The following is a 23,423-nucleotide window of genomic DNA, read 5'->3' on the forward strand; positions in this document are numbered from 1 at the left end:
GCCTGGGGAAGAAAGCCCTTCACGCCACCGGTGACTTCGGGAACCAAACCTCCGGCCACCGCTAGCGCGAAGAAAAAGAGGCGGGCTACCTAGGCAGCTCGCCCCGGGGTGGGAGAGCAGGCACTGCCAGACACCTGTTCCCCCGCCACCGGAAAACGTTCTGTCCCAGTTCGAGTTTGTGAAGCCACGTTCAGGGCAATTCAAACGGCCTGCAGAGCCAGCGTTGGAGCTCGCAGTTCAGAGCCGAACGAAGAGGAGAAAGCTTACACATGGCCAGAGCTCAGTGGAGCCAGAGCTGTGGCCAGAAAGCACACACCAGTGCACAAACACACACCAGTGTTTGAAAACACAAATATCTCCCTTCACCACAAACTCAATAAAATTGTTCCCAGGCGCGCATCCAGGTCAGGAACCGAGGGCGCAGCCAAAACAAAGAAATATAATGAAAATGACATTAGGACAGAACGTGGCCGTGCGGCTGCACATGGGGCCAACAGGGGGAGCTCTTGCCCCACCTTTGGCGTACTCGGCAGCTTTGTCTCTGAAAGAGACAGCAGACCGACAGCAGCTACAGCTTGCTCAACCGGCACAGAACAATGCTTTCACAGAAGCACTTCCCAGCCCATTAGCGAGAAAAGTCCAGCTGTGGCGAGCGTGCGGGGCATCAAATTGGGTGATAAAGACTGTATCCAGAGGATACAGGCTCCAGTTTGGAACAGCTCCTCCCCGTTTCAAAGGTATAGTACAGTCATATGCCCGGGGAGAACACGCACGCATTTTGCAGGGGGAAATAATATCTCTGCAGAACAAAAACGCCATTCGGCTGGTTCCGCAGGAGCACAGCAGGGACGGCTTTTACTCCAGATATTTTCTCGTACCGAAAAAAGGCGGGGGTCTGCGGCCGATATTAGATCTGCGAGCTCTGAACGCATATCTGAGACGGTATACGTTCAGGATGCTGACACACGCAGCTCTGATACGGTTTGTGCGTCGAGGAGATTGGTTCATCTCCGTAGACTTGAAAGACGCATATTTTCACATCCCTATATACCCCCCTCACAGAAAATACCTCAGATTTGCCTTTCAGGGGAAGATGTACGAATATCTCGTACTTCCCTTTGGCCTCTCACTGAGCCCACGCGTGTTTGTGAAATGCACCGAGGCTGCAGTCGCACCTCTGAGGGAAAAGGGAATACGTCTGGCTACGTATATAGACGACTGGCTGATTGCAGCTCAGTCTCCGGTGGAACTTATGGCACACGCCACGATGCTGATATCACATCTGGCGGCTCTGGGTTTCACAATAAACTGGGAGAAGAGTATCCTAACCCCAGTACAAACAATAACCTTCATCGGGATGTCCCTGAATTCAGAGGAGTTCAGAGCACGCCTCTCAGCAGAACGACTGAAAGCCTTCCAGGCTTGTCTGGCAGTTTTTCGCAGAGGCGCACTCGTGAAATTCAGACTGTGTCACAGGCTGCTTGGTCTGATGGCGTCAGCACTGTCGGTCATCACGTTCGGCCGTCTGCACATGCGACCGTTTCAACGGTGGGTAGCATCGCTCAATTTGAGCCTAATACGCCATGCCCACCGGAAGGTGATCGTTTCTGGGACATGCGCACGCGCTCTGAGTCCGTGGTAACACACCGCTTTCCTGAACACCGGCGTTGCCATGGGAACCATCCTAACACGGAAAGTTGTTACTACGGATGCCTCGTTAATTGGTTGGGGAGCCACACACGAGGGCATGATGGTAAACGGTGTCTGGAGCTCACAAACACGGACAGCTCACATAAACTGTCTGGAGCTCCAAGCTGTTCTACTAGCTCTGAGACATTTTCTGCCCTCTATCAGAGGGCACCATGTTTTGGTCAGAACAGACAATACAACGGTGGTTGCATACATCAACAGGCAGGGAGGCCTGCGCTCACATCATTTACACATGCTAGCACACAGACTGATAGTCTGGACCAGCTCACGCCTTCTGTCACTGAGAGCCACTCATGTGCCAGGGGTGATGAACAGGGGTGCAGATCTGCTGTCGAGAGGCAATCCCCGCTACAAGGAGTGGAGACTCCACAGCGGGGTTGTAACCCAAATATGGCAGCGGTATGGTCAGGCGGAGGTAGACCTCTTTGCATCAGAGGAAAACACTCAATGTCCGAGTTTTTTCTCCCTGACCGAGGAAGGTGCTCCGTTGGGCCTGGATGCTCTAGCACACGAGTGGCCCCCGGTTCTCCTGTACGCTTTTCCACCACTGGAACTGATTATTCCTACCCTCGCCAGGGTGCGAGAGAGGAAACATTCACTCATCCTGGTAGCTCCCCGTTGGCCAGGGAAGCACTGGGTAGCAGAAATTTTCCAGTCACTGCAGGGCGAGCCGTGGCAGCTCCCTCTCCGCAGGGATCTCCTAACACAGGCACGTGGAGAACTATTTCATCCTCATCCGGAACGCCTAGCTCTATGGGCCTGGCTTGTGAAAGGGTGAATCTGGCAGCCAGTGGGCTTCCCCAGAACGTCATTGACACGATTCAGAGCGCAAGAGCGGTCTCGACTCGTAGCGCATATGAGGGAAAATGGCGTGCATTTGAGGGTTGGTGCGGTAAAACCATGTTTAGCGCAATACAGAGCCCTGTGTCAGTTATTCTGACATTTCTACAAGAACTGCTGGATAAAGGTTTGGCTTTTTCAACTGTCAAAGTATACTTGGCAGCTATTTCAGCTTGTCATGTAGGCTTTGGAGACAAGACAGTGGGGCAACATCCTCTGGTGTGCCAGTTCATGAAGGGTGCACGACGGCTCCGGCCGGTGTCTAAAAGCCTCACTCCTTCATGGGATTTACCGATGGTACTTGATGCCTTGTCACATGTACCTTTCGAACCTTTGGAGCAGGCTGAGCTTAAAGTGCTCTCGTTTAAGACAGCCTTGTTAGTCGCATTGGTTTCTACCAAACGTGTGAGCGACATTCAAGCTTTTTCAGTAAACCCCTCCTGCATGCGGTTTACTGAGCAGAATCATAAGGTTTTACTGAAAACCAATCCAGCTTATATACCAAAGGTTTTTAACCCGGCCTTGCCATGCCGCCCTTTGGAGTTGATGGCTTTTTGCCCTCCACCGTTCTCCTCTCAGGAGCATGAAAGACTGCATACGCTCTGCCCCGTGCGAGCGCTTCAGATCTATGTGAAGAAAACGGCTGGTTTTCGCAAATCTGAGCAGCTGTTTGTGTCATGGGCTTCACCACATAAAGGGAAACCTCTAACGAAGCAACGCCTTTCCCATTGGGTAGTCGGAGCTATTGCTATGGCCTATCAGAGTAAAGGCCTTGCACCCCCTGCAGGTCTACGAGCTCATTCCACTCGTGGCATGGCCTCATCCTGGGCACTGTTTCAGGGTATACCTTTGGAGGACATATGTGATGCTGCCAGCTGGGCAACTCCTCACACCTTCACCAGGTTCTATAGATTGGATGTCACGGCACCAACTCTGGCTCACACAGTTTTGGGCGTGGGATCCACACTTGGATAACTGCAGGATGCATCTTTTGGTCTTCGAGTAAGCTTATCTGGCAATACGGGAGTAGCCACATCCCATAGTGAGATACCGAAACGAATGTTGAAAGAGAACTTTAGGTTAAGTAATTAACCCCGGTTCTCTGAAACATGAGTGAGGTATCTCACCAGATCACCCTCCTTGCCTGGAGCGAGGAAGAGGTGTGCTTAAAAGACTGAAGATCGCTTGCGTGTCGTCAGGCATTTATACTAGGAGGAAGCTCCTCCTCCTGGAGCTGACGTCACTTCTACCGGCCAGTCAAGACTGGCGTAATGTAATAGAGCTTCTGGGGGACAGGCGCTGGGGTCGTGTCCCATAGTGAGATACCTCACTCATGTTTCAGAGAACCGGGGTTAATTACTTAACCTAAAGTTACGTGTAATGTAGTCATTCCACCACGAACAACAACAAAAAAAAAACATTTCAAAATAATTAATTAAAGTCCAAAATTAATAAGACAGGAGCATTTAAAATTCTGACCGGAGCTGTTACATGAAGAAAAAATATCTACATTTTATTCAGAGTTCATTTTGAGCATACGTAAAAATGTATTACGTAAGAAGTAAATATCAATTGTTGCAGAAAAATGGAGTGAGGGCACAAACAAACTGACCTCAGAGGAGTGGAGCCACATTTCTCTAATAGCATCAGTGGATTGGAAGATCATGTAATGAAGAGAGAACCTGGCATGTGACTACAAATGATGTATTCAAATATGAAAATAATGGCACACAGACAAATCACAGCCGTCACCTCCTTTATGTCCGACTCTGATTGGAATCCGCAGCAGTTTGTAAATAACAGGGAGCGAAGTGAAAGAAAAACACGGTCTGGAAAAGAATAAACTAAAGGGTCCATCGTTGCAGGCATCCTCTCCATCATGTTGTCACGCAAAGCTATAAACAATTCGAACCTGTCCGTCGCAAATACAAGCACTTTTACTTTGACATGTTTAACTGCCCCGCTACATTACAAACTGCAGCAGCTGTTAAAGAGATGCCGGTCATGGAACTCTCGCTCAATACCATTCTGACTGCAAGGACTTTGGTGTCCATCAATATTTCACACCCAAACAAGAAACAGAAAAGGCACTTAAAATAATACACATAAAAGAGCCAACATCAGCACAAATGTTGAAATATCAATCCGTGCAGCGTATTACACCCCGCCTGTGGACTGCTCTTCTCAGTCAAGCAGCTACAGCAACAGAAGAAATCTCTGAGAACTTTTTAACACTCCACTCACCATTTTCTGCAGGTGCTTCTCCTTGCGGACGTCCACCATGACCAAGCCCTCTTTGACCAAGCCCAGGCCCACGTCATCCTTGGTGTCCCCAAACTGTATTGTGACGTGTGGGCAGGTGGCCCCTGAGTACTCCACATTCAGCAGGCATTGGCTGTTCTGGATGTCCCGCACCACACAGTCCACCACATCAGCACGGGCGTCCTCCTGGAGAAGGCAGGGGAACAATTGGTGCACTTAAGCAGTTGAGACAAGATTTGTTTTCAATGGGGCAACACTTTTTCGGACGCAAATTTTTTGTTCATTCTGAGGAATATAAAACTTGAGTGTGAATTTACAGCAGATATTTCAACACATGTCTGGACAAAAAGCTAAGTGGATAGATGAACAGATGGCTGGATTGATGGTCAGTTAAATCACAGATGAAAATAGATAAAAATACCATGGATAAGGGAATAAAGTGTGCAAATACAAATATGTTCCCATAGTTAACCTGACCTGGAAAATGCTCAAAAGAAAATCTATAAATTTCTAGACTGCAAAGGAACACTGGAATGTCAAATATTAACTTGGGTTAAAAAGAGGGGAAAAAACAAAACACAGTTAATTACAATAGTGCTAGACTGTTAAAAACCTGTGGCTGTTGATGTTAATTCAGTATTCTGAAGCGTGGCGAACACGGACTGAATGGCTTTTTTCACTTCCTCTGCTACCGTCACTAAAACTACAGGCAAAACTACAGCACAGAAAATTTACGTCATTGATCACAAGTTTCTCCTTCTGTTCTCTGATTGAAAATCTACTGTAGGCAATCCAACCAAAGAGAAGAAAACACAGACTGCGCACATTTGTTTGTGCGTGAAATTGCACAGGAAGTCAACGGCCAGGCTACACTGGTGCAGGACATCTTTCAAAGCTGTCCTCTTCTCCCTTGAACTTTTCAACTCTTAAAATCCAGCAATTAAATGAACATATGGAGAAGACGATAGTGACACAGCTGCAACAAAATCTTGACCTTATGTCCTTCAGCAGATGGGGTGAAAATGAAACTAAGAGAGTTGGCTTTGGCACCTTCAAAAGAAAGCAGACAGCATAAAAAGAAAAAACAACAGCCCCTCGCCCCTTCCAAACAAAAAACAGGAAAAGAAAAAGAAAATCAGCTCCTGGCCATTAACCATCCCTTCCCTACACCATCTATCTCTTCGCTACCCTTCTTTCTCGCCCTGGTCTTGTCTCCATGGTAACCCCCTTCCAGCTAGCCACCCTTGGGCATCTGCGCGTCTGGTGTATGTGTGTGTGAGTGAGCGAGTGTGGGCAGGGAGGCTTATTCGAGGAACAAAACTAGAAGGGCCTTTTTTGTCCCCCTGTCTCCCCCCGGTCAACTTGTCACAGTCGCCGTGGGGACGCTCGGGGCGAGGGGGAGACGACTGCTGATGAAGAATAGAGTAATGCTTATGAAAAGACAATAGAAAATTCATAAGGACCTTTCAATGACTTCATCTTTCACGCTACGCGTTGAAAAGAGCAGTTTGATGTAGGGACATGTGTAGATGAGTAGACTTAAAAAAAATTTCAAGCAGTTCTTCCGCCACAGATATAGACTTCACAAGATCTTAAACCATTTCCTTTTTTGCACATTTTTAAACTATAAAAAAAGATGTTAATAACTATTCATTTACAACAGATATTTCTATAGTCATGAGGAAAAAAATACATGTGGAACAGATGGACCTGATCAGGGACACGAGAACTACAACTCTTGGAAATACTTATCCAAATTTAAAAAGTAGGATCTCTGATTTATATAAATGCTTTAGAATCTACCATTTGTAAATCAGCCATAAATCAAACTGTCAGGGCTGCATTTCATCTCGCAGGCTTTTAAAATCAAGTTTCAGCATCAAACTTCTCTTGAATGTGCCTGAAAAGTATTATGGAAATTACTGTCATAAACTGTTCCCTACTTCACAAAAAAACTGCAGATGTGAGGTGTCGGATGTGTTTGTCGACCTTTACTTTGCGATTTTAGCTTAAAAAGTCATTTCTTGTTGCCAGTGGATTTTGCCATGACTGTGATTGGAAAATGGAAAATGGTAATGCAGTATAAGTGAAAGGAGCTTATAAGTTATTGAGCTGCCTTTACTTATGACTATTTTTTTTAACTGACAATCTCGATAAAAATTTAATCTCCAATTAGCTCAAAAAGACAGAAAAATATTAGTGGAGCCATATGAATGGAATGACAACCTTTAAAAGGGAGAAACACAATCTAAAAATGTGATATTTTTTGCACCTAAAGTTGTAGTTGCTGCAGCGACGTGTCATGGATGTGACATTCATGATGCCTCCTGCTTTGATACAAGTCACCAGGACACATCTCAGGTAGAAAATAAAATCTAACCCCCCCCTTAAAACAGAAGAACAGTAGGAGTTTGTCACGGCTGACACTTTTTGAAAATACTGTCACTTTACAGAGTATCTGATGAGAAACAACAGGATGCAAGCAGTGGGATTTCATCCAAATGGCAGACTTTTAGTCTTCGAAAAGAACTTTTCAGAGAGTGACTAAGACGCCAATTATGACTTGTGAAGACAGATGTTTTGTGCAAGGGCATCAGGTGGTGGGTTACGGGAGGAAGGCAGCAACCTTTCTAACAAAGCTTCTGTACCAGCGGGGCACCATGCTGTCAGTGTGTCAGATAGCAACCAGAAGAAACGGAAATCTGAGACAAAACGGAAAGTTGAGACGCAGGGGCGACGGAAAGACGACTGAGCAGAAGAGGTGCAAGGTGTGTGTCAGACTGAAAGGTGTGCTACAGGTTTTTAATGTTTGTGTATGGGAGCTTTAACATGGAGGTGAACCCTGTGTCCCACGGGTTGCTCCAACAGATGGGCTACTTCATTACTGACTCATGAGAGGTGGCAGCACAGAGCTCAGACAGCCTGCCTTTCATTTATCATTTTTAGGAAGAAAGTGAAGAAATTCGGGGAAAAAGAATGACATTTTCAAATCTAATCAACTGTTTATATTTATGTATATTTATGTATAAAAAACAAATCGGCTTGCATTCATCAAAAGCAGACTTTAACTCAATAGGCACAGATAAACTTTAGCAGCATAGCCAAACAAACAAATCCTGCAACTCGATGAATCCCGGGATCATATCTAAAGTGGTCTGCATCTTATGCAGCCTACGTGACACAGAAATCTTCTAAAAGCAAATCACACGCAGCAGAATAAATCCAGGATTTAAGTCGGCGCCAACAAGGCCTACAGCTAAAGTAAACCCGCTTTGGTTTGATTTGTATGCAGTCGGTTCAAGACGTTGCCAACGAGCCGACCTCCTGACACACAAGCACACGTACGTGCCTGTGGTCACTGAAGGTTGAGTAAACATGATTATTGCTGCAGAAAACAGCGGAAGGTGCTCAACCATGTACGTACTCCAGCGTAACAAGTAGATATCATCTCTGCATAGGAAAATAACAGTTCAGGCTGCTGAATAATTGAAGGGAATGTTATCAAATTTGCTTAAAAAGAACACAGATGGTAAGTTTTTTTTCCTCTTTTTTTTAATCTTTGTGCAAACATGAAAAACTAGTGACTTTGCGTTTGTCATTGCTCTCTTTTGCTTCTGTTACATCTATTATCCGAGCGCGAGCATCGTTTTCACAAGACTGCCTGGAATGGAAAGTCAGCCTTGTCTATCAGTTCCAGACTTATCACACGGTGTGATTTGTGAAACTCAAACACTTTTCATGTCATGCCAGGAAAGTCAAACTTTCAAAAGTTGGCAGAAAGCGGGACGGAAGAAGCCGATATCTCAGCTAATTTCAGAGCTGCAAAAACATGTCTGCTCATCTGTGCACTTACGTCCTGTGGGACCTGGATGAAGGCGAAGGTGTACTCCGTGGCCTGTGCTGGCAGGGTCCTGGTGCTGAAGGCGGGAGGTATGGCAGCCAGACGGGTGCTTGACACAACTTCTCTCTGAGGAAGGACACAGGAAGGACATTTGAAACCCGGCACACAGCAGCTTTCATACGTGTGATGTTAACGACATCTTGTGATATTAAAACGTCACAATATTTCTTGTCTTGACGGTGTCTGGGAGCGATATTCAGTTGCTGATGCCATGAATTTATTATGAGTCCTAAATATAAAGGTGAGTGCCTTAAGCTGTACCTACCTACTTGTGTTTGAGACTTATTTTCAAATGAGAAAATAAGTACTCCTTAGTTTCTCTGTACTAAAATACGTCTTGTTGGACATTATCTGGATACATTAGCCTGTATATATCACTTTTAAATTTGTTTGACAGCATTTTGAAACAAAGAAAGTAACAGAATGAATGATAAAAGAGGAATAATTTGCAAAAACTACATCAGACTAACTGCTAATAATGGTACAGTGAGTATCATTGAATTTTACTGACACCAAGAGAGCCCCACAATGCAATGTGACATGAGACTAGAAATCTGTAAATATGGAGGGAAGTGTTAATTGTATGAATCTGCATTTCAGCAGTTTTTACTACAGTATAAATATTTGATTTTTACTTGTAAATGAAACATTTTATTTCCTGGATGCAATGTTTCTTTCTTCAATTAGATTTTATATTTGTATTGCACTCTAACAGTACCAGAATAAACGGGTAAAAAAATGTGAGGCATCTTCTTTCGGTTGATAAAATACTTCACACTCTTGTAAGTAAATCATATAATCGTTGATACACCTGCGTAGGTGCAAGTTCCATATGCGTTTCAGCTTAGCTAAAGTAAGGATGAAGACGGCCCAAGATGCAAGATGTGATAATCCCATCATCGTGCTGTACCGGGTGAATCGACTGAAAAGTCTGAATTGGTTGACGCACTCAGTGGTATGAGTGGTATGTTTACTTGCCTCGGCAAGACACTGATGTAAGGAAACAGATTTATTTTACCTTCAGAAACTTGCAGCAAAACATATTTTGAATGTATAAAGTAGGACTGATGTGTATGAATGCACAAATTAAATTGAGTTGATCTGAATATGTCAATGTTCTCTTGATCAGTAAGTCCAATATTGAAAAGTCTAATTTTTTTCCCCACTTCATTAAATGCATCCAAAATCACCACATTTTTGGTCTACAAATGATTTCACATGAAAAATGTTCCTTAAATTGAATTTCCTGCATAAATTGCGATAATTTTAGAATCTATCACTTTTGTTTTTTGTTGTCTTTTAATAAGTAATAAACAAAGGCTGATTATTGCATTTGTTTTACCTACGCAGTCTAGAAAATAAGCCTATGTCTTGGGGTCATTTCGAGATATAAAGCTACAAATGAATAATATTTACTATACGTTTATGATACAAAATCTATAAAAAATGTAAAAGCTCTGTTCAGTCACTGACCCATAAAGGTTTTAGCGTGTTGGGATGTCAGATAAATACAGCCGTGAGAACTCAAGAGGTAATTTAGCGACCCTCTCATATCTTTAGTTAATGTGTTCAATGAACTGTCCAGTCTAGACAGAAAATATCTCTCAGATTCATAATGACACAATGTTAAGATTTATCTGCATGATATGAGACTTTGATGACACTTTGAATGTAGGCTTTAAACCTGAAAATGACAAAAGTGCTCCGCTGTGTTTGCTAATGATCACATAATAATTCAGGTAGCGCCATGTACCTGAGAGAGGTGGCAGTATTGTAGGCTAATAGCTCGTGACACAAGGGCACGAATTCAAGGCCGGTCTGACTCAACCTGAAATGACGCAAAACTACTACAAATGAGAGGCTGCGGAAATCAGCTCGTGTTTTTTTTTGTGTGTGTACCAGGTCAGCCTCGGAGAACAACACTTTCAGCAACATGCCAGGATGCATTGCATCTGCCAGCCAAACCGTGGTCTGTCCCCCCTGCTCTGAGGTCAGTCGCACACTGTGCCGCTCCACTGCATCATGGGAAAACTCCCGCGGGGCGGGGGCTGGCTACATGAGCCACTCGGTGATGATGCAAGCATGAGGACGCACGTGGGCAGAGGACTATACTGCCTTCGTCATTGCCGAGTAAAATTAAAAATACCCAGGGGAGGCAGGAACCGTTTCATTCTGAAGAAAACCAGGGTTTCTATGAATCTTCTGTTTAATAGTTGCCATTTTTCAAACATTTCAGTGCAAGACTAAAAAAAAAGAAAAATGACAGGATGCAACAAATCAATTTTTTTTTTATCTGTGATGCTTTTGTTTAAAAATGCTTTGAATTTTAAGGCATATAAAATACATATTTAATGTAAAATTTTGCAATAACTTTCTGATACTTGTTACAACTGCATAGGTGACTCTTTTTGTCATCAAGACATTCCATAAGCTTTAGAACCACACTTTGTGACTGAAACTTTGCACTTCCTGATACTTTGATGGTTAAAATTTTAAGTCCAGAGGCCAAAAAATAGTAGTTAAATAATTTAAAAACCTCAAAAGGTTTTGGTGTATCAAGTCAACATAAATGACTTGATAAAAACTAGAATAAAATCTATACTTACTTTCTGACCAAGTAAAGATTCTGTTCTGAACTTTTTGGGTTTCAATAATAAAAAACCATGAAAAAAAAGCAAGCAAGCAAGCTGGCATTTTGTTTCTCATATAAACTTCAGCTAAAAGGGCACAGAGACGTCTTAGAACGTAAAAAAAACAAAACTTGGTATATAAAAATCCCCACAAAGATTTGAAGAAAGAAATTCCTATGTGCATGTTCTTCAACTCTAAAGATCAGTACTTTGCCTTAATGAGAACACTTTCCCGCCACGCACGCACACAATCAGATTTATTGCTACAAAGTTACTCACGTTGCCATAGTCGATGTAGAAGACATGAACCTTTGCCGGTGACTCAACTTTCTCCACTCTGGCTCTGTACCTGCAGCAGCAGAAGAATAATTGGGGGGAAAGAAAGATAGCGAGAAAGGGGGGAAGGGTGGGGGGGAGAATAGAGAGTAGGAAAAGAGAGATGAAGACAGAGGGCACAAGAGGAAAAGGAGATGAGTAAATGATTCTGTGCTTATTTCCCTAGGGAGAAGGTGTTGGAGGATCTGTCTGTTGTGATCGGGGTAGAGGAGCGGGATAGGATGAACAGGCTGGGGGTGTGCAGGTTGGTGAGGGGGGACAGAGGAGATCTATCAGGACATAGGCGGGCGGTGGAAATTGCACGGAGGCCTCTTTGCAATAAAAGGCAGAAATTTAAACCTGTTATTTTTTTTTTTTTTTTGCCGTGTAGAAAATGACGTTAGCGCATTAGTGCTAATCATAGAGACCCTGGAGGTTTTTCATTGTGGTCCTTTATTTTCTGGGACATTTGAAATGCTCGATTTCCACGCAAATAAAAAGTAAAAGCAGCGACAATCAGAAAGTAACAAATTACAAAACCACCTTCCTGAATAATAGCTACATATAGAAAGAAACTTATGCATAACATCACCTCACCTGGACATCACTCTGAATTTTGAGTAAGAAAAAAAAATGGCACTAAAGACAAACTGGCTGCAAAGCAGGCACAGCCGGAAAATAAAAGACCAAATAATTAGGTTTATGCGGGTGAAGAGAGAATAATGAAGTAAAAAACTGCAATAATAAGGAGTTTGAGAAAAAGGAAACGACTGATGAACAGAGGTTTTATTCTTGTCCGTTTGTGTTTCTGGGAGGACTTGCATGGTAACAAATTTTTAATTACTCCCCTAAAGAAACAAGTCTCCATGGAGAATGAACCGCACAGTTCTCTGATACAAAGAAGGAACAATGCAAACATAATTAGCTTGCTGAATAATAAAGGACTGCCAGAAAGACACAAATCAAGATATTTTTCTCGCCGTTTAAGTGGCAGACGTTTCTTTTTCCCCCCTCGCCGACGTGAAGATACAGACTCCGTATTTCCTGTTCAAAATGTCCCCCGACTTGTACTGGTGACATATGAAGTAGATTAACTTGTGTTTTGCCCTAAAAGCAGAACAGGAAGATAGAGGGCAACACCTGTGTTGGATGAACATTTGGTTTTTAATTAGTTGCATGATCTTTCTTTCCCTTCCCTCGCCTTCTTGACTTCTATTCATCTCCCATGACCATCTGTGAACTTTAAACACTCAAAGAGACACGGAGAAGAGATTTTGTATGTTGCTGCTTGGAAACCGCTGCTTTGTAAGAGCTAATCAAAACACTGTAGGTGACTGCTGTGGATGCGCCACATGCTGAAAGCAAAATCCTTTGAATATAAAGTTGCTCAATCACCAAAGGAAATAAAAATGGATATAAATAAATAAATAAATCCCTTCTGTTAGAAGTGCTGCTTTACAGGGAAATTTTAACTCCGGCTATTTATGTGGATGTTTTCCTGACACCACCGATACACACTCCCAGCACAAGTATTTCCCTGTTAGATGTCAAACTGATTAAGGAAGTAATCTGTTCAGAAGTGTGCTGGAACACTGTGATCCACAGTAATCCTACCACTCAAATTTAAGGGAGGAAAAAGGTCAAATGAGTGGTTATAAGGAGTAGGCTCTGCTAGGACTATCCGGTTCCGCAGTAGGACACCTTCACATCTGATCTAACTTAAAATGGTATGGAACTCACTTTCTTACTCTATACTTCTTACTCAGCATTTTTGAAATGGCAGACATTCAGCTTTGTGTGCGTCTGACGCCTTCAGTAAGAAGGATAACCAAGGTTGCAGGGTGCAAGGTTAAAAATTTGTAACGTTTTTGAAGACAGAAATGCACACATACCATTCACCATCAGCGAACTTGGCTAGGCAGTAGTCCCCTCTCCGTGCCGAGTAAGACCCTTCAACGGGAGGATGGGCAGCGATCTCCGCTCTCATGGTTTCCATCAGACTCTCCAACTGGCCTCCTGATGGAATGAGTGGAAATTAAATTACAGTGTTGAGGTACAGCATTATCATTTCTCAAATCTATTCTAGATTCATCTTTGATGCAGATTGATTGTTTCTCTATTACCCTCAAACAATATAAATTGACGGTACAGGAAGGTTATGCATGGACTGGGTCTGATTTTCTTTCCTTTTTTAACAAAGTGTTATTGCTAAAGAAGGTAAATACTTGGCTTTATTTGTGAGAAGAAAATAATCTGACAATTACTTTTTAGTTCACCCTAAGTGTGTACTATAAAGCTGTTCCAACACAGCTGTCCAGAGAACAGAGCAAAGTTGAAACAATTTAAATTATTTGGTGTGCATTTGTTATATCACGCTGCTGCAAATGGCATCAAAATAGAACCAAATTGCTTTATTTCAAAAGGCAGCTGTGCAAGAAGAGAGAGATGGGAGATTTTTTTTAAATTTAAAAATAATTCAGCTCTTATAGCGTAAAGCAAGAACAACCAGGTCAAAAGCAATCTTATCACCTCTAGATACTGACACCAAAATTACTATTAGAAATACTTAGTAGCTTTTGTAACTGCTAAGCCCATTAACACTATGCAGCTTATTCTGGTTTGACCCTGGTGGTGAAGTAGAGCTTTGAGTTAAGCCAGCTCTCACAGTGGGCCTTTATGGCCCATCAAGCCATTATATCATGAGCCGCAGACCCATTATAGTGGATTCAAGGTGAGAACGTGGCTGTCGATACGCAGGGAGACGGAGGAATCAGATAGTAAGCCACAGCTTCATGGGGAACCAATGACTGTGGTAAGTGGCTGTCTGATTTGCAACCATCAGCGCAAATTGGGACGCCGATTGTGAACGTGCATCTTGACGAGAGCTACTTTTCAGCTGTTTGAGAAATGCTCGCGGTGTGTTTGTGTGTTTTAGAGACCGCTTGCTCATCCGTGTTGGCAAGTGTTTGCCAATGACTGTGTTTTGGTGTGGAGCGGTATTGAAGTGTATGGAAGCAATTACAGCAGCTAGTTTATTAAAGTGGCCAATAGGAATTTCCATGGTGATATTTTTAGAGGACATTTTCACAAATCAACCACTTGGAGGGGGGAGGAGTCTGCAGGCAGGAAAGCTAATTTAATGTGCGACTGATACTCTTTATTCAGACATTTGGATCTTAGTAAACCCAAGCAGGACTAATGTTCTGTTTATGTCAGCATCTCACTTGAGGCATTAAAATTAAAAGAAGCTTCATTTCCAACACTCTACATGTTAACAGCGAGGAGCTTTTTGCAGAAACATTAAATAAACGCAGCCAGGGTAGTTCTGCTGATGATGCATGTTACTACCAAACAAACAGCTTGCAGGCAGACACCTTTCTATTTCTGTACAGTCGCTCCTGCTTGTCATTAGCACCTAATATTATTTATGCTGCTGGAGAACAAGAAAATATGAATAATGATGCTGTTTTCCCACAGTTATCTATGCTGAGACAGGCAGACAGCTGCCAACCAATAGCTCAGGAGACATTCATTTGCATGTCAAACTTGGAGGGGAAAAAAAGGAAGGAAAGCAAAGGGATTTAGTGAGAAGTGAAGTGGGAGGAGAAAACTGGGGGCTCGGGTTGATTTTGCATAGTGAGAGCAGAGGTGTCCAAATATCTCCCTGCACAGCCGCTGTGGAGCTGGTAGCTGACGAATGCAGACAAATAAAAACATCCTGGTAGTTTTTCTTCAAAGTGTTCTAACATATGAGCATTGAATCCCTGAGACATAAACATGTCTTAGATTCTCATGGTATAAATAAACTTGCCATGTTTTTTGGAGACTGATAGAAATTGCATTACAGGCTGTTTTTATAAATGCAAGACGAGACTGAATATGAACCTTCTAATTTTAGAAGCAGTTATGATTGGAGGCAAAGCAGACAGATATTGACATAGAAACTAAATTCTGCAACCAGTTAAAATTCTATATCTCAAGTTTTCGGGACCAAAATATGATGACAATGTTTGCTCCCACAGGGGGATTAATCATAAAGGAATCAGTTTGGGTTTGGAGAGGAGGGGATGGCGAGCTTGTAGAGCTGAACCCAACATTATTAAACAGTTGATCAGTTTGGAAATGTTGTTTGTGCCAGAATAAAGACTACAACCACATTGGTGTACTTGAGATATTCTGGTTATCCACAGCAGTGGGTAACCAATCTGTTGACTGGCATAAAGTGGGAGACGGGGGCATTACCATTTAAGGCGAAATAAACAGAAATAATACAATTTATTGCTAAAAAGCTTTATTATTAAATGTGTGATTTATTTCCTAAGTTGAAACTGGACTAAAGTTAAACATGGGAGATTGGAACTTTTTTTTTCCCTTTTTTAAAAAAAAAAATCCTGCAAGTTCTGAAAGTGCAAATAAAAAGATAAAAAGTCCTATGATATGGTTAAGAACATGGGGATAAAATGAAAATAGGTCAGGATGAAACTAAGTGCTGGGTATGAATGAAAGAAGAGGCAAACTGGCTGGAGCCATTCTTGCATCACACACTTGAATATTCACAGCCAGGTTGATTGTTCAATCCCTCAGGTTCATGTGAATTTCACTTCTTATATAAAATATGAGGATTTGGAAAATAACCCTGATAAAGGTGTCTGTCAAACTGAAAATCTGTAATCGTTTTCTACATTTTTATTATTTTGTAGCTTATTCTTTTACATATGTTTAAGTATTACCATTGCTCAGCATTAGAAGTTGTCAAAAAACTTAAACCGATCTTTATAAATCCTAGACAATGACATAAAATAAATTTGTCAAAGTTCTCAAGCCTTCAAAATGCATGTCAAAAAGATAGAAAAGCAGGAGAACCAGATAATCTAGCTGTCGTTACTGGAACAAAAACAACAAACGCCACATGCTGCAGTAGAGCACAGCAGCACAATGAACCAACTGAAGTCAAGTCAACTTTTTTGTAAGAACAGAGCCCGTTAAATCCTTAAAAAGCAACAGTTAGGAAGTAGGAAGTACAGCAAGAACACACTGTATTACAGAGGCTAAATCCTATTCAATGCTGGCAGCAGGACAACCAAATATCTGCTTGCAGAAGGGGTAAACCGTGTCAAACGTTAGTGCTCATTTTGTGTTGAAGTAAGAGCCAAACCGATGATCCAAAAAGCAGCCAAACCAATGACTGTGCCTGATGCTCGCCAAATTCTTTTTGTCCTCATCTCTTTATCCCTCTGTCTCCCCCCACCCTCCCTCATTCTGTAATTTGTTTATACATGATAATGGCTGCAGCTGTTTATAAATCATATATAATTACATTCTGAATGCCGAGCGCAAAGTGAAGGACCGATTAGGCTTTAAAAGAACAGAAATAATAGAGAATGCAAGAGAGGGAGAGAAGACAGGGAGGAGAGCAGTGGTGGCGGTTTTACAGTTTGCTTGTGATCATATTCGATTATCTTGCGCCACGCGGTGTGGAAGCGAAGACGAAGGGGTGGGAAGACAAAAAGCCAATGAAAACAGTGGCTCAAGTGCCCTTTCAGCAGGCATCCCAAGGCTCTGGTGATTTCTATTAAGCTGTTTACAAAAGCCATTAAAACTCAGAAGGATAAATAATCACTGTATGACAGACCCACAGGCTGAGGCCGAGAGAGCAGTGATTGCTTGTAAAAGCAGTCCAATCTCAAAATTTCAACATGTACAGCAAATTATGAGCCTAATTGCTGTCGATCTGGAAAAACAAAACCCGTCTTTGGAAGTAGGTATTTAAGGGGATCAGGAAACAAACCAGAAAACTAACGCGTTTTTGTAATGTCAAAAATCATGGAATTCAGTGTTTATTGGTATTTTATTGCCAGCTCATAAAGGTTTTGATTAATTCTGAAGGAGAGAGTAAAACATTGCATTGGTTTCACAGTGTTTTACAAAAAGAAAATCATGCTATGCATTTGTACTCAACCCATAAAGTCAACACTGTAGAACCACCCTTCACTACCAGGATCATCAGGCTAGCGTTGCACATTCTTTTATGCAAAATAACTCAAATTCATTCAGATTGAATGGAAAGCATCAATGAACAGTAACTTTCAAGACAGTCAAAATCTTGTTTGGACTTTAGCTGGGGCCTAACCTCTGGCTTTGAAGATATTGGTCTATCTTTAGGGTCGCTGCCCGGACTCAAGGTGAACCTCCAGTGTCTAACAATCTCTAACAAGTTTCTACAACCATTGTCCTGAATTTAGCGCCATCAATCTTCCCATCAACTGCAACTCCCTAATGAAGAAAGCCGTATCAAAGCTTAATACCACCACACATTTGTACATTTGGAATGAAGTCCAATTTTGTTCTCATCTAACAAGTCTATAAGATAAAAACTCAAGAAAATACATTGAAGTTTGTGGCTGTAAAGTGACAAAATAGTCAAAAGTGCCATGGGCATGAATATTTCTGTAAGGTAGTGTCATTTATTAGGAAATGCCTGAGGAAAGAGTGACAGAGTTGTTGCTCTAAAAAGAGACCCTTGAGGACTGCCTGCTGTTACTCTAAATGAATGGATTGTCCATCATTTAGCAACTCAAACACACCCAGAACACACAACTGCCTGAGGTCTGCCAAACAAGAAACACAGTTGAGAGTTATATCTGCTAAGGTTAGTCAAAGGAGAACCAGCACTCAGCTGGGGAATACTGAGTAGAGAGCTAAGATAGGAGAAAGTTCCCCATCTCTCCTTACCGACTGATGTTTTATGAACTGTAAGTTTATGTCACCATAAAAAAACCCAAATGATCCTAATGCTCAACACACCAGCTTCACTCCCTCTAGAGCGGGATATGAGATTGCACCTCATCTGAAACCCCCCACTACCACCAATTACCCTCCTCCATTCTTTTCTTGCCAACAGTCTGGAGTCTTTTACAGCAAATTACTGTTTCTGTCTCTGAAAAATGTAAACAAAGAAGGCATCTAGTGGTCTCTCTTGTTTTAGTCTATCCACCTTCTTTTTCTGCCACCTGTAAAGGCTAACCGGCTGAAGCTAATGGTCTGATTTAGTTGCCCAATGGACTTATTTAAAGGTCCAAAAATACCAATGGGATAGATTTGTATTCTCCAAATTAGTTCAAATGTACACACATTTGGCCAATTTTGAAAAGAACCCCTTTATAGTCTAAAAAGAGGCACACCACTGTGAAAAATCCCACTCAGTCATTTCAATTTAGGTAATCCTTCCAAATGCTGACATTAGTGTGAATCAAGCTTGCTGGAGCAGTGAAGAATGGGCGATGCTCATTTTCCACCTAAAATCAAAAGCATCCTGGCTCAAACCGACAGCTGAGCTGACCTTTTAGAAGCTAACTTACGTATCTGATTTATCTACAGACACCCTGACAGAGGAGAGATCATCCAGGAAGAGTCTGACCTCTAACCACCACATCCTCTACATCAAGAAGAATCTAGGAAAGAAGAATGACAGCATCAGCTGTCAAGTCTGCTGCAACTTTCACTCACATTGCACCCGGAGAGTATTTGCAGGTCTTCATTTTTTGCTTAGTTTGCACTGATCATCCTTCAAATGTTTCTGCAGCTAGAGTCCACTTGCAGAACAGAAAGTTGACTAGGTATTACTTAGAAAGACATGCACCATCTGTATATGCTGTCGAGTGTGGATGTCAGAGCAGAAACGAGCGATAAAGTTAAAGGAATTGTCATAAAGACAGGACTGTGTCAATGGAGGAAGTGTACAGAAAAATCAGAAGCATTGAAAGACTCATTGGGAACAGTGGCGTCCCTCATCCGTAAACAGAAGAAACGTTGAACCACCAGAACTCTTCTTTGAATTGAAAGGATGTTTTATGGAATCTTCTACCAATTCAAGGCCCTATGAGAAATAAACAGCAATGTAAAGCCCAGCTTTCTCTGGAGTTTTACTCAAACTTGCAAAGAGAGAGCTCACACTCTAGAGTATAGACAACAAAAGCTTGAGCTCTCTCTCAGCTGAGCAGGTTAGAAATGTAAATACATCTTTATAAATGTGACATTTTGTGGGGATGTCCAACTCTGAACCATCACAGAAAGTCACATTCTGACTGTAGCCCAAAGAGCAGCTTGTTCTGTCTTTCTAGAGGGTCAGACTGGTTTTGCAGTGAATATCCTTATCACAGTAGACAGGCAGACAGTTTTGCAGAAGGGATAATAAGAAATTCACCCAAGGGCAGACCACACAAACACAAGAACTTCCTGTCTGAATGAAGCACAATTTTCCAATCAGAGCTGATTAAACATGCCTGTCCGAGTAACCATCGCGAGAGAGACGAGAACTTTCATCTACAGTACTCCTCCAACAGGCCTCCATGGCAGAATGAACAAACAGAAGGCAAAACAGATTGGGGGAAAAAGCCCAAATATATGAGTCTTTACTCCAAGCTTGTAGCACTGAACTCTGAAGACTCTGAAGTGAAGAAAGTTTTTCTTTTTCACAAAAACTAACATCAAGTATATAACGTGAAATGCTATAAGTAAATGCATGTATCAGCTTGGCTGCTTTATTTAGTAGGTATTCGATCAAGTGGGACCTATAAAGTTCAAAATCCAATTTAACAAACATGGAACTTTAAGAGGAGAACAGACCCATGGACTCAACGTAAAGACTTCTAATTAGCAGTTCTCATCCATTTTGTCAGCCTGCTAAGGTACTGAAACAGAGCACTTGATTCTTTCTTCATGGCATTAATTCTAATTACATCCAATGTAAAATTTAAATTAATATGGTTTTATAGCTGTAGCATGAACCTAATACATACACCCTACGATAACAGTATTTCAATTAAAACCATTCTCCTTTAATTTGATGCGACCATTAAACTGTTCACCATAATCATTACAACAATAGTCACATTTAGGCTTTTCTATCACTCCTTTTGTCTTTAGCCAGAAAGAGGAGTACATTTTTCCACTGTACAATTGGTTCCTTTATTATATTGGCGTAATTAGACTATTCAACTCTTAAAATTTACAAAAAAAAAGACAAAACCTTTCTGAAAGGCTTACAACACAAGATGAATGATATCTACCTCTGGCTTGATGCCCACTGTAACAGAAATAACCAAAATAATTTTTATTAATTGCTTTAAACATCTCCTCGTTAGTACAGTGATGAGTATCCCCGCCTGTCACGCGGGAGACTGGGGTTCGATTCCCCGACGGGGAGTGAAGTTTGTTTCCTCTTGAAAATGAGATCTAGATCTCAACGGGGTTTACCTGATTAAATAAAGGAATATTATAAAAAAAATATTATAAAAAGAAAAGAAAAAGGCAGGAATTTTTGCAGCCTTATGCAAACATTTTCTAACTATTCATCCATCCTTCATGCTTCAAAGTAATAATCACTTTGCTCCCTTGACATGGCATCCATTTAGAGGGCAATTCATCTTTATCAAGATAAAATGCGGCACTGATTTGAAAGTAGTCTTTGTTAAATAAACACCACAAATAAGGTGCAAGGACAAGTATTATCAACAACATCAAGACGATATAAGACAAATTAAAATGTCAAAGAAAAACTAACATTTCAAGCAACTAGAAAGGGAGCCGCGATCTGGCCGTGCTGCTCTATCAGTAGCTGGGTCCAGCATCATTAGGTGAAGAACAGCTGGTGTGTGTAAAAGGTAGAAGTGTGAATAATGTGGACGGAGTGGCACCTGGTTGGAAGGGGAACGACTCCACTCATTACGAGTCTGTATTGGTGCCAGGGAACAAGCTCTAGACAGCATGTTCAGCCAGCCGCACTGCAGCTGAGGTTTGGTGTGAGCAAGAAGTGTGTGTGTGTATTTGCTGGTGAGGGTCAGGCCCAGCAATTCAGGACCATGGAGGTGACAACAACGTGAGGTCCGGAGCAGGTGGGGTAGGGATCTGTGTGTGTGGGGGTGTGTATGTGTGTGTGGTGGGCAAAAATCAGTGAGCAACCTAAAGGAATGCTGCCCAGAAATATAATCACTACATGAGCACAGCTGATTAAGAAAAAATTAAAAAGTATATTGGTGCTGAGTCGACACCACATACCACAAATTAAACATAGTCTGATATTCTGGAAGCTCAAGCTCAAAGTTTGTCTGTAACCCCGCTGAACCTCTGAATCAATAAGTGATGTGTAGCGATGCCTCTGAAAGGACACCACATGTCAGCACTCACCTGTCACTCAAAGAGCTTATACTTTTAATGATATACTGTATTACCGAGTCTCAACTCTGCTGGACAGAGACTATTTTAGGAGCCAGTCTCAACAGGCCGGTTTTAGTCACCTCAACTTTAGCACTTATTTAGATTAGTGGTGTTCCACATTATTTACTTGAAACTTTTTCTAAGATAAATTTGCCTTTCTTGAAAGAAAAAAAAAAGTTTTGTCCTTTTACAGCCAGATGAGCAGAAGTGTGCAGAAACAGGTGGGAGATGTTATTGTACACTCCATACATTCAGTCACTCTGAAAGATTAAGGATAAATCGTAAAAGTGGCACGGTGGGAAGTCACAAAACTTTGGTCCATTTTGAGTCTGACGAAATTAATTTTCCACCCAACATTAATCCACTAATATAGTAATTACTGTACAGTTAACACAGAAAATGAATCTTCATTATGTTGAAGTACTGCGGGATAAAAAAATATATAACAAGACGTGTTAGAAGCATAAAGGAAGGAGCATCTTCCTTGCTTAGAAAATGAAAGCAAGTCACGGCCCAGTCCAAAGTCACCAGGATGAAAGGTCCCCTCTTCCAAGTCTGAGGCTATTTTTGTAAACCGGACTGCTTCCTGTGGGTCAACAATATGTCTCTGCTTCAAGTAGAGGAGTTAAAGCATCTTTTGCTCTTGTTTGCATTTGGCAGTATTAAGGACCGGGAACTTCCAATTTGGCTAGGAAAATTATGTCCTATACTATTGAAATGTGGATTATGACCACATATCTGATCAATTTGATCTGAAAGTTTCTAGGATGCTTGAAAGTTTTCAGGATACAGCCCATTGAAAGACACCCCAAAGTGAACCCTGATCTCACCAGAGAGACTACATATCCCTTCTTATCTGGGAAAGCCTTGAGATCCCCAAAAATTACCCCAGCAGTGTCACCGAAGTGAGGGACATTCGACTTTACCTCCTTGACCCATTACTTTGTCAAACAGAGCGGAGTTGTGTCTGCAGTGAAATAAGTGTACAGTCTGTATCCCATAGGAAACAAAAACTTAATACAACATCCCTGAAGTGTATAAACAAGCAATATTCTAGCTGCTGCACTTCTGGATTCTATCCAGAACGACTCCAAACCTGCATTTGGATTGTTTTTTTTTAACCAAGCCTGCTTCCAGCAGAGTAGTATACTACCAGCTCTACATAGTTCAGAGTCGTCTCCCTTCATGTGTCTGGAGTGGCCTTTTGTCTCAGAGTATCCAAGGTTGCACAGATCTGTGCCGGCTCCCTTCTGACAGTAATTACATATAGCCTCCAGAGAGGAAACGGCACACAGAAGGAAAACAGGGGGATCAGAAACAGCACCACTGAAGCAAAGGGGTGGGTTGAGGAGTTGAAATGAGGTAGAGGGGGTTAGAAAACGATTAATGACTGCTTAACAAGATGAAATCCTAAAATAAACAGGATTACAGATCAATTTCCTAAATCTTCTGGGAAAATCTATTTCTAATGTGGAAGCAATCAGTTATCAACCAAGTGTAAATATATTCATATGTGAAATAGGGGGAGGGGAACGGTAATTAAATGCAAA

The 23,423-nt window shown here is 41.9% G+C and overlaps 1 protein-coding gene across 1 annotated transcript in view; it reads right to left on the bottom strand.

Annotated features, from left to right (window-relative positions):
* The window catches only part of snd1 (staphylococcal nuclease and tudor domain containing 1), a 188,817-nt gene that overhangs the window by 24,290 nt on the left and 141,104 nt on the right, over positions 1-23,423 (bottom strand). Inside the window, exons 19-22 of the mRNA XM_023350655.1 lie at positions 13,551-13,674; positions 11,623-11,692; positions 8,666-8,779; positions 4,795-4,998 (exon numbers count right to left, since the gene is read on the bottom strand). Of these exons, the coding sequence (XP_023206423.1) occupies positions 4,795-4,998; positions 8,666-8,779; positions 11,623-11,692; positions 13,551-13,674 (512 nt within the window). The remainder of the gene's footprint in view (positions 1-4,794; positions 4,999-8,665; positions 8,780-11,622; positions 11,693-13,550; positions 13,675-23,423) is intronic.

This window comes from Xiphophorus maculatus, chromosome 17 (genome assembly GCF_002775205.1).
Source record: "Xiphophorus maculatus strain JP 163 A chromosome 17, X_maculatus-5.0-male, whole genome shotgun sequence".
Classification (NCBI taxonomy): Eukaryota; Metazoa; Chordata; class Actinopteri; order Cyprinodontiformes; family Poeciliidae; genus Xiphophorus; species Xiphophorus maculatus.